General features: G+C 39.3%; 1 protein-coding gene across 3 annotated transcripts in view; it reads left to right on the forward strand.

Moving 5' to 3' along the window:
- Nucleotides 1-12,645, forward strand: part of LOC122551336 (collagen alpha-3(VI) chain-like) — a 155,488-nt gene that overhangs the window by 53,899 nt on the left and 88,944 nt on the right. For all 3 annotated transcript variants that reach the window (XM_043693063.1, XM_043693066.1, XM_043693065.1), the window contains exons 7-9: nucleotides 1,528-2,172; nucleotides 4,489-5,202; nucleotides 10,039-10,656. In XM_043693063.1, the coding sequence (XP_043548998.1) occupies nucleotides 1,528-2,172; nucleotides 4,489-5,202; nucleotides 10,039-10,656 (1,977 nt within the window). The remainder of the gene's footprint in view (nucleotides 1-1,527; nucleotides 2,173-4,488; nucleotides 5,203-10,038; nucleotides 10,657-12,645) is intronic.

The raw sequence follows: 12,645 nt of genomic DNA on the forward strand, positions 1-12,645 counted from the left end.
GCTACTTTCTCCCTACCCCCACCCTCCTCTAGCTTATCTCTCCACGCTTCAGGCTCTCTGCCTTTATTCCTGATGAAGGGCTTTTGCCCAAAACGTCGATTTTGCTGCCCGTCGGATGCTGCCTGAATTGCTGTGCTCTTCCAGCACCACTGATCCAGAATCTGGTTTCCAGCATCTGCAGTCATTGTTTTTACCTGGAAATATATCGCCAATCCTTCAGTGTTGCTGGTCCAAAATCTTGAAACTCCCTTTTTCACAACATGTGGGTCTACCTACAACACATGGAGTGCAGTGGTTCAAGTAGGTATCTCACCACCAGCTTCTCAAGGGCAAATAAATGATGGCCCAGTCAGAGATGCCCACACACCATGAGTGAATTAAAACAAACTCAAAGCTACGGAAGAGAAACTAAAGAACATTTTTCTAATTGTTAGAGGGATGTCACAAAGACTAAGGTGATGCAATCTGCACTTTGTACTTTCAAATCACTTCATTGATTACATAATGAGTGCATACCCCACTGCCGTGTCAGTACATTAGTACAGGAATGCATCGTATACTCCCTAACATGGCATAATTTTGTTAATGATGATAGGCATGAATATAACTCTTTCATATTAGAACAAAGAGATGTGACTTAGCCGTTCACCTCTCTCTTTGTCTCAACATCTGCTTTTGCAAAATATTAATCTTTTTCCCACCATGGAGTCATTTCCACTACAGGTGAAGGCCATTCAGCCCATCAAGGATATATCGACTCTCCATGCAACAATCCAGTCAGTTTCATTCTCTTATTTTACTCCGTAGCTCTTTTAAGTTCATTTTGAAGTATGCAATTGCCTCCACCTCCATCATGCGAATGAGGAGAAAATTCCAAACCAAAATCATTCACTGGATAAAAACATTCCACCTCATATTTCCCTGTGACTTGAGTCAATTACTAAACTTTGCTTTTTCAGATTTAACCTATCCTGAAATTAGGAAAAAGGATGGTTATATCCAAGACATGACAGGTTTGAAGGTTTAAAGGCTGTTGGCTTAGCAAGTACCATTCCAACAAATGCATATTTAATGTGAATATTAGACAGTCAGCAGGAGCATGTGCTGTTGTGAGGACACTCACAATCAGTGTTTAAGCAGTTTAAAAAATCTCAGAACACTTTATAGTTTGGACATCTGTGAAAATGTTTCTCATATTGAGCTTAGTTACATCTCATAGCTCCATTCTCTGGATTTTACCAGGCCTGTTTGGAAATATACCAGAAACCTGTGACTATAGCATTAGTCATAGTTTCCTTTTCAAAATGTAGTGTAAGTTTTCCTCAGGTCTGTAACTTAAAACACATTCTCTTTGTGATTAATGGATTTAGTTCGACACAGCTCTCCCCGGTATGCTGGAGAAGCCTACAGGGGACATCAGTTATTAAAGTTCTATTAGTTGTAGAATTCAGGAAACTTTGTTAGGACAGATTTACCAGGTTTTATTTCACATTGAAATATTTTGTCTGACCTGGTGTCTATTTTTAGTTCCAGTTGTACGAAGGGAAATGAGTGAGAGAGATGTTGTCTTCCTTATCGATGGATCAGACAATGTTGGAAACACCAATTTACCTTACGTCAAGGACTTCATCACAAGAATAATTCGAAACTTGGACATTGGAAGTGACAGGGTGCGAGTAGGTCTGGCACAGTACAGTGACGACACCGAAGCTGAATTCTATCTAAACACATACCCTTCGGAAGCTGACCTTCTGTCTCATATCAGAAGCTTCACATTGAGAGGGGGGGCAACGGTCAACACTGGTTCAGCATTGGATTTTGCCAGTAAATACTATTTCACTAGTTCTGCAGGAAGTCGAATAAAAGAAAACATCCCTCAGTTTTTGATACTTGTTACTAGTGGAAGATCGGATGATGATGTGGAAGCACCATCAGATGCATTGAAACGAGCTGCAGTAATGACCTTTGCTGTTGGAGTCAGGCACACAGATCCAGCCCAGTTAGAAGAGATGGCAATTGACCCAAGTTTGATCTTCAGTGTAAATGATTTCCACTCTCTGCCAGACTTACTGAATCAGATGATAATACCACTGACCACATTGGCAGTTCCAACAATAATAATTGAAGAACAAACAATAAAACCTGAGGAGGAACCCATTCCTACTACAGAAGGTACCTGAATTATCCTTTTTTCATATACATCTGAAATATTATGGATTTTGTAAATGTATAACTGTTTTACATTCTTATTCCAATGTCTGTCAAAAGTAGCACAGAAGACTAGAGGGTCAGGATATTGGGTCTAGGTTCAATGACTTGTTGTCTGACTCTAGGATGCTCAGAATTAAGGATGATCTCAATATGAAAGAAATGGAATACTGGCTCACCACCATGAACAGTGAGTCACTGACCATGATAACAGATATTTGAAAGTTTAATCCAATGCTGCTAGTTTGTGGCACGCTTTTCAGTAACTCTCCATCAATTCTCTTCACCAGAGGATTCATGATGAGTCCCTCTTGGTGAACAACTTCAAGGACAGTTGCAGTGAACTAATTCTCAGGCACACAGATTATTAGTAAAAGGTGTAATGGGTTCACTGGTCTTTATTATGGCTTGTTTGTATGTACAAAGGTCCAGTTGCATTATGTTCAAAAATATCAAGCACAACAGTTCTATAGTTTATATGTCATGGGTACAAAACCATTACATCCTCAAAGAAATGCATTGAATTGTATAAAGTGCATTTTACCAATCCACACTGGCTATCCTTTAGTATCTCCAAGAATGGAGTGTTCTACTGCCTATCTTATACAGGTACATAATACTTTATCCAAAATTCTGAAATCCGTAAGGTTCCAAAATCCAAAGTTATTTTGTGAAGTTTTTATTCTGTATAACAAGGTTGTTTGGTGGGAGAGCAGGTGACCCAACTCCACACGCACTCAACCCATGTCACTCAGATGTGATGTGGCGGCATGGCCCAGCACTAGCAGGTGTCAATTGTGTCTCAGCACTTGTACTACTTACACGTGTGCCTGCTGTTAAGTAATTTTTTTAAAATTTCACTGTGAAAATGTCATTTATTCTGAAATCTGAAAAATTCTGAAATCCGAACAATAACTGGCCCCAAGGATTTTGGATAAAGGAATGTGTATCTGTATTGAGATGTCAGGACAAACTTATTGGAAATTTAAGGCCAAGGCATCCACATTTGCATATATCATTCAATTAATATTTGACTCTTCCAAATCCACTTAAAAAGTGCTAATCTCAGAAATTGCTTTGGAAATAATAGCAGAAAGCTTGTGAACCTATACATGGGAAGTCACTTTCTCTTGTAGAACAAAGTGTGCAGAGGACACTGAATGTCTGCAGAGGGAGATAGATAGGTTAAGTGAGTAGGCAATGGGCTGGCAGATGAAGTACAATGTTGGTAAATGTGAGGTCATCCATTTTGATAGGAATAACAGCAAAACAGCCTATTACTAAATGGTGAAAAATTGCAGCATGCTGCTGTGCAGAAGGACCTGGGTGTCCTTGTGCACGAATCATAAAAAGTTGATTTGCAGGTGTAACAGGTAATTAAGAAGACAAATGGAGTTTTGTCCCCTTCATTGTGAGAGGGACAGAGTTTAAAAATAGGAAGGTTATGCTGCAGCTTTATAGGGCACTGGTAAGGCCATATCTGGAATACTGTGTACAGTTTTGGTCTTATGTGAGAAAGGAAGTACTGGCATAGGACACAGAGGAGCTTCACTCGGTTGATTCTGGAGTTGAGGGGTTTGTCTTATGGGGAGCGATTGAGTAGACTGGGATCTTACACATTGGAATTTAGAAGAATGAGGGGGGATCTTACAAAAATATATACAATCATGAGGGAAATACATAAGATCGAAGCAGGGTTTCCTCTGGCTGATAAAATTAGAACTAAGCGGCATAGCCTCAAAATAAGGGGGAGCAGGTTTAGGACTGAGTTGAGGAAGAACTTCTTCAACCAAAGAATTGTGTATCTGTGGAATTCCCTGCCCAGTGAAGCAGTTGAGGCTACCTGGTTGAATGTTTTTAAGGCAAAGATAGATGGATTTTTGAACAGTAAAGGAAATAAGGGTTAAGGTGAGTGGATGGTAAGTGGGTCTGAGTCCACAAAAAGTTCAGTTATGATCTTATTGAATGGTAGAGCAGACACGATGGGTCAGATGGCCTACTCCTGTTCCCATTTCTTATGTTCTTTAATGTTTTAAAATGGGCAGGAATCCACTGATTATTATTTACAGATTACTATCAATGCAAGGAACCACATAAATAGGTCAATACTTTAGTCACTCATAAGCAATTAATATTTGTATGATATAATGTTATGATCTCAAAATAACAGCCTAAGATTCTAATAAGGGTAAGGTGCAGATTATTATTCACCTAGTATTTCCTCAATGTACATCTCTATATTTTCCTTATATATACTAAACCTACTTTAAATTTATTCAGTTCCTGCAGTCAGAAAGAGAGATATCGTCTTCCTAATCGATGGCTCTCCTGGGATGGGAAGATCATTTGTTCAAGTCCGTGAGTTTCTCAGTAACATAATCCAGGAGCTCGATATCGGACCTGACAGAGATCAAGTGGCTGTGGTACAATACAGTTCCGGCCCAAGACTTGAATTTGCCCTCAACACTCATTCAACTAAAAATGCAGTTTTAGATATAATTAAAAAGCTGAGACTGAAAAGAGGGAGACCCCTCAACACCGGTGCTGCACTAGACTATGTCACGAGGAATGTCTTCAGTCCATCTGCAGGGAGCAGAGGCCTTGCTGGAGCTTCACAAATCCTGGTGCTCATCACTGCTGGGAAATCCAAAGATGATGTTGGACAGGCAGCAGATGCAATGAAACAGGCTGGTATCATGTCCATTGCTATTGGTGCCAAGTATGCCGATACAACAGAACTGCAACAGATAGTGTCTCATCCTGACTCTGCTTTCAGACTGGGAGACTTCAAAGAGTTGGAAACCATTCAACAAGGGTTATTCTCTAAAGTTGGAGTTGTGTCTGTGATTGAGGAACCAATCCCTCCTGCTGAGAAGGAACCAATCCCTCCTATTGAGGAGGAACCAATCCCTCCTATTGAGGAGGAACCAATCCCTCCTACTGAGGAGGAACCAATCCCTCCTACTGAAGAGGAACCAATCCCTCCTACTCAAGGTATAATTGTTTAGCAATTACATATGGTTTTGTCAAAATTATATAAGAAGAAGTAAAAGAGCATGTTTTATATTGCAGGGCTGATGTCACCAAAATTGGGGTTCCAAACTATGCACGTTTCCACCAAATTATTTTATGCTCCTACTGAGGAGGAACCAATCCCTCCTACTGAAGAGGAACCAATCCCTCCTACTCAAGGTATAATTGTTTAGCAATTACATATGGTTTTGTCAAAATTATATAAGAACAAGTAAAAGAGCATGTTTTATATTGCAGGGCTGATGTCACCAAAATTGGGGTTCCAAACTATGCATGTTTCCACCAAATTATTTTATGGTCTAAATTCTAAATACATGCTGCATTACCACTGCCAATGTCATTGCTTTAACAAAGCAGTGCATAGGATACTGTGTAGAGCACTGAAGTATACGTCCAACATGGAATAATTTAATCTATTCTGATGAGAATGAGGGCACTAAAAGTGTGTTTTTCAGAATTTTTGGATTGTATGCCATATTTCAACACAATACAACTGCTTGCCAAATCACTTATTTATCTTTTTACTCCCCTCTCACCAATAGCAACTGCAGCCTTTCTCTTAAGGTTAACAACTAAGGTCAAATTTTGATTTCATTTCAAAATTGAATGATCACCAGAAATTACAAACAATAGAAAACACATGCCGTCTAAAGGTTAATACATTATCTGAGGGATCGATTCCTCTCATTGAAAGTCTTTGCTACATTTCATCCACAGTCAGCAGAAAGTCATGAGATAGCATTTTTCAATTAGGGTTTTGATCTGAAATTTTAAACAAATTATCTTTTTTACTAACCACATCAGTCACTAGACTAGTGGATATTAGGAATGCCCCCACCAACATGAGGTCATTTCAACTCATGCCAAATACCTATATAGATGTTGTTATGCTTCTTCATCCTATATACCATGGCGTGCTGTTCATATGGAGCAGGTGGGGAATGGAGACCTGCATGGCCAATGTCTCAATGTGAGGTGGGTATCAATATTCTCCATAAACTCAACTGCCTAACATACAATACCTTGGTCTCTTTAATATCTTGTCATCACAGACCATGTCTCGTATCATATACTCATACATTGTTATTTGCCAATGAAATTGCACAGGAACTAATAGGACCTCACACGAGCACTTTTTTTCTCACTCTATGAATGGAGAATTCCATGATCTTGTTTTTTACAAAAAAGCTGGATGCCAACTGTTAATTTGTTAAGAGAGAGAGAGGGATTGGGTGTTATGCCAATACTGCCAACTTGTTTGAAAATCTGATTTTTCTGTGAAGTTTTTGAGTTAATTGATTACTACATAATCTAAAATTGTTGTAAAAACAGGTTGATTTAGCATTTAATTGCAGTTTGCAAGCAATTTCTTGTGCAGTGTTATATATTAGCTCTGCAAACCCACTCCCATTATGATGTCAACTGGGCTAACCCTTCAAAGATTGTATGCACAAGCATCTTATCAGGGTAAGACTATAATGAAATATATACTAATCAGTGCCAAAATTCCTGCTGTTGTTTGGAGGAAGCTTGCTGAGAAAGGAAAAGAATAAGTCACTTTACAAGTCCTGATAATGCCTCCTGTTGCTCCCTAGAGAGTATATTAGGGACCAAGTCTTGACACAATTCATCATTGACATTTGTTTGGTGAGACGTGACCTTTTCACACACTGCTTCCTGGGAGGTCAAGTTTGTTTTGTCGCCATACTGCACAAGGAAGCAGTGCAGTCCAGTGATTGTCCTTGTCTCTATGTTTTCTTTCCTTTAGATAGCTCTCCCTTCTGCAAAAATGTCACATGTTGTGTTGAAAATATATCAACAGTTCTTCTGCTCCTCCATTATTTGTTGGTCAGCTGACAATTCACTCTTAACTTTCCAGCACCTTAGCATCCCGAATTCTAATCCTAACCCTAAGCATCAACGACATTATGCAGCCTAGAAGAGAATGATATGATGCACATTTGCACAATCATTTATTGTTGAGTTGAACAAGCTTTTGAATAACACAAACATACTTAGCAGTATATGAGAGTTGAATTGCCCATTTGCTGTTGTAAGGAATTTTTGTTTTTCAACTTATCATTTCATGTAAAGTAGGTATTGCTGGCTTAGTCAGCATTTATTGCTGATCCCTAAGCTCTCGAGAAGGTGGTGCTGAGCCACCTCCCTGAACTGCTGCAGCCCGTATGGAGTAAGTTTACCCATGATGATGTTGTAGAAGGAGTTCCAGGATTTTGACCAAATAACAATGCAGGAATAGTAACAGGGTGTTTGGCTGAGAGGGAGTCTTGGAGGAGGTGATGCATCCACTGTCCTTAGCTCTCTAGATGTTATGCATTTCGAAGGTCCTGGGTGAGTTGCTGCTATGTATCTTGTCAATCATTCACACTGCAAATCTGAATAAAAAATGTTCTAATCTCAGTTTATTGTTGATGCAACAAATTATTGGAACATGTTCCCTACGTACAGTATTTTGATTCCAATTCTGGAGCAACTGGATACAGACACAATGGGCTAAATGGCCTCACTTTGCACCAGAACAATTCTGTGAACTGACCATTCAGGTCACATTGGTAAATAGAAGTTGCTGTCATGTTAAAGGATTACAGCTGATAGTAGACTGCAATTCTCCTGTCTTTGGCTGTGTTTGCAAACAAATATAATTCACTCAACAACAGATATGAACATTTGAAACGCACAAAAATGTAGTCCGTGAAATGTTTAAATGGCTTTTATCCCATTCTCATGTATCTTTACAGCCTAACCAATTAAAACCATGCTCCTGAAATGGGATGTCCAGGATGCATTAAAGAGGCTTGGCTGACAATCTGCACATCCATTGGAGGGCTGCACCAGCACAGCCCCAGGGAAAATATTGTTTGATTGACATCTCTGGATCTTAGATTTACTCTGCCAATTACATACTGTATATACTTGTGTATAGGTTGAATTTTGAAGACTGTTTTTTTAAGCTGAAATGAGAGGGCCGACTTATATACGAGGTAATGTTTTCGAGGGGATGAAATTCATGCTTGGCATGAGTCAAAAACTGGACAAACAAAGCCAGAACTGTATATAAAATAATACACAACAAAAGGAAAAAGAATTATGGCCGTTATTGAATATTTATCTACAAAATAACTCCCCATTCTGCTTGCTATGGTAAAACAGTACTGTCGTACTGTATTCCAGTTACCAGCACCGTAAAGTACATGTAGGTCTACACGCATGTACAAAAGTTAATAAGCATATCAGCAGGTGGTCAGGCCATCTGCTGGAGGTATTTGTACAATACACAATTCATGGTAAGGAAGATACCCCTGAAAAACTAGGATTGACTTACACACGAGGTAAATGAAATATACCAGATATTTTTGGCTAAAAATAAGGGGTTTACTTATACATGAGATTGACCCTTACATGAGTATATATGGTAATATTTCGCTCTGTTGTGCCTTTTCTCATGCCATGCTTTATCAACTCTGATTTCTCCAGCATCTGCAGTCCCTATTGTCTCCAAGGCTAATGGATCTCAAAACCTTGCAGTTTGTGATATTGTTATTTAAAAGGGACTTGATGATTGACACTGTTATTGGCTTGATGTGAAATGAGTTTCTTTTTAACGAAAGCAGAATGCTATAAATGAATGATTGAGGGTCCATGGGAAATTAGTGGGGAAGCATAGCTCAGAGGCATAGGTAAGACTTTTTGAAATTACTATTCAAATTGTAACCTCATCCATGCCATAGTTCTTGGCATCAAGACCTTATTAATCCTTTAAACATGAGCCTGACTCCATGAAAATTGTGGTGGACCAGGACATGCCAATCTCCAAATGGAGCTGACAAGGTTAGGAATGAAGGGAGCGCAGATTTACAACTCAAACCAGTCTACAGCCATAACCTGCATTGGTGAAAACTGGTCGCTCCTGGTTTAAGGGTCCTGGCGGCATTTTATCACATCTCCATAGAGTCTCTCTCACACGATGGAAATCCAGCACTAAAAGGCAGTATATTGCAGCTCAGCATTCATGACCACTATTATAGTAATTGTTTATGGTCCTTTCCAATACTCCAGGCAAATATCTGTATCAAAGTTCTGGAAGTGAACTTTAGAGTCAGAAGAGGAACTTGGTAGCCTGCAAGGATGCTCTTAGCTTATTACAGGAATTATAATGCACTTTGTGCTTATAGTTGTGCTTTACTGATGTGTGTAGTGGCAGGAGATCAGGGAATAAGAGAATGGGAAGAAAGTGCTCCCCCTGGTATTGTGAAGCAGCAAAATAGAAAAGCGCATGAGAGTCAAATAGCCATGATGATATCCTGAGTATGGGAGAGGTCCCCTTCTGGTGCAGCGATAATGACTGGGAGCTCAGGTTCAAGTCCTACCTGCTTCAGAGGTGTGTAATACCAAGTCTGAACAGATGATTGGGGAAAACGAAATAAAGGCTGCAAATAAACTTCCAGGGCAGCAACTTTAAAAAAGTTTATAAAAGCAAACTACTGTAGATGCTGAGTATCTGAAAAATGAAAAGAAAATACAGAACAAGTTCAACGGGTTTGACAGCATTTGTTGAGAAAGAAAAATGCATAACTTTTTAAAATCCAGAATAACTTCTTTCAGAATCCTTCTTAAACTAATTTTAGAAATGTAGGGTGCATCCATAATAGACAGCACTGTGTGAAGCAGAATTGATTAAATTCTCACAGTGCACTCTTCCAATGATGCATACTGTTGTTCTTGAATATCTAGCAATTTCATGTGAGCTAAATAATTACAATCTTTTATTCTTTCCAGTTGTGCCACAAGAAGTGAACAGGAGAGACATTGTCTTCCTTATCGATGGATCAATGTATGTTGGAAATATTAATTTTATTAATATCCGTGAATTCATCACAAGATTAATAGGCACCTTGGACATTGGAAGTGACACAGTGCAAGTAGCTGTGGTGCAGTACAGTGATGATGTGAAAACGGAATCCTACCTAAACAGCTACTCATCGAAAGCTGATCTCTTGTCTCATGTGAAAGGGCTAAGTGCGAAAGGTGGTCGAGTGGTTAACACTGGGGCAGCACTGGACTATGTCCTTAAAAACCACTTCACAAAATCTGCAGGAAGTAGGAAAGAGCAGGGTGTTCCTCAGATTTTGATGTTGTTCACTGGTGCTAAGTCCAGAGATGATATCAAACCATCGGCAGATGCCCTGAAGCGAGCTGCTGTACAGACCTTCACTGTAGGAGCCAAGAGAGCAAACCCAGCACAGTTAAAAGAAATTTCGAGTGACCCCAACTTGGCCTTCAATTTAAAGGAATTTCGCTCTCTATCAGACATACAGAGTCAGGTGCTGACACAATTATCTACACTGCCGGCCTTACCACAAACTACTGAAAAGCCAATGGTCACCATTAATGAAGGTATCTCAATTAATTTTCTCTAAGCACTTATTGTTGCCTTGTTAGTAATATTAGTGCATGATAAACATATTCATGTGACATTACCCAAAAGGTAATGATTTAAAACACAAATATTTTCATGCGAATGTAGTCTGTCAGAGATTTCTGGGGCCAATGTTGCAGGAAACCTTTACTCTATTATTGGTACATCTTCCAGCTGTTTCTCTTCGGGTTGTCACACTTTCGGCAAAACCACTGTCTTCATAATTAGCTTAATCTGACTTTTGACTTGTTGAAAGTCATGCTCAGTTCCTGCATTGCCATCCTATCAACCAACACTGTGTTCAGAACTCATAGACCTCCATGGAAACTTCAAACTATAAAGAACAGCCTAGTTTTGCTAAACATTAAAATGCTTTAAAGCTTCAGCATTTTGGGGGGGGAGGGTTGATTCATGTCATCATGAGTAGGGGGATTAAACCTTTCTGCACCTCGGTTATTTAAATCGCAAGTAATTTGTTCAACAGTATTTCTTATTAGTATTTTAAACAGCAAGGCAGTGTTTTTAACACAGTTCAGGGTTGAAAGTAATTCTATGAGGGATCATGAGTGTTCTAGTGGTGTAGTGGGGGTGTTACTGCATGCATGTATCATGGGCTCAGTTTACATTTACCTAGGCACTCAGAAGGTAATAAATGTATGAATATGCCACATCAGGGAGAGACTGGAAACAGCCGATGTCAAGAAATGAAGGTGATTACCGGATTGGGCTTTTGCATGATTTAAATATTTGCATTTGCCAGAAGAACCCATGAACAATCTTAGCTTATATTGATATAATGCCTTTAAAATTCATGTGTCAAGATTATTCAAAGGATTGTCATAAAGCAAAAATCAATACAAATCCATATTAGATTAAACAGACATGGTTTCTCATGTTTTAAAATAGAAAAGAGGGATATACGAAATGCAGGATAGAATTCCTGAACACTGAGCCTTAGTTGCAGAAGGCATAGCTGCCAATGCTGGAACAATTAAAACTGACAGTGATTAAGAGACTAGAATTAGAAAAGGACAGATACCATAAAATTACAGAGATAAAGAAGATGAAGTCATGGAGGGATTAGATTTTGAAAATCTAAGTATGGTTATAACCAGAAGTGAATGTAAGTCAGCAGGATAATGGGTGAATAGGATTTGTCAGCAGAGATTTGAATGATCTAAAGTTTATTGAGGCTGGGTGCATTGGAATAGCAAAGTCTTGAAATAACAGAAACATGATTTAGAGTTTAAGTAGATGAGGTGGTGCAAGGCTGAAGTTGGGGTATATTATGGAAATGCAGATCGATATCTTAGTAATAGCATGGATATGAAATGGGAGATTAATGTGTCACTCCTCTTACAAGCACGCTGCTTCAACCTCAGAAAGTTGCAGGGACTCAGTAGACAGGAAATGGAGTTTGTGATGGCATCGGAAGACAATGCCTCCAATCTTCAGGATGTGGAGTTGCTTGTGTTGGACTGGGGTGCACAAAGTTAAAAATCACAGGTTAGAGTCCAACAGGTTTACTTCAAAGTACAAGCCTTTGGAGTGCTGCTTGCTTGTCAGGTAGCTAGTAATCTGATTTTTAACTTCAATCTTCAAAACATTAGCAAATCTCTGCTCATCTCAACTTGGATGTTGGATGAACAGTCTGATATCTGCGTGAGATGGAAGAGTAGAATGTGTTTGGTGGGATTTTGAAATGGGTGTCAGGATACATAGAGAAACATGACAAATCTCTTCATATTCTATACATACCATTATCATAAATAGTAGGAGAAAGTGAGGTCTGCAGATGCTGGAGATCAGAGATGGAAATGTGTTGCTGGAAAAGCGCAGCAGGTCAGGCAGCATCTAGGGAACAGGAGAATCGACGTTTCGGGCATTAGCCCTTCTTCAGGAATGAGGGAAGTTGGTCCAGCAGGCTAAGATAAAAGATAGGGAGGAGGGACTTGGGGGAGGGGCGT

This window comes from Chiloscyllium plagiosum, chromosome 7, assembly GCF_004010195.1.
Source record: "Chiloscyllium plagiosum isolate BGI_BamShark_2017 chromosome 7, ASM401019v2, whole genome shotgun sequence".
NCBI classification, from domain to species: Eukaryota; Metazoa; Chordata; class Chondrichthyes; order Orectolobiformes; family Hemiscylliidae; genus Chiloscyllium; species Chiloscyllium plagiosum.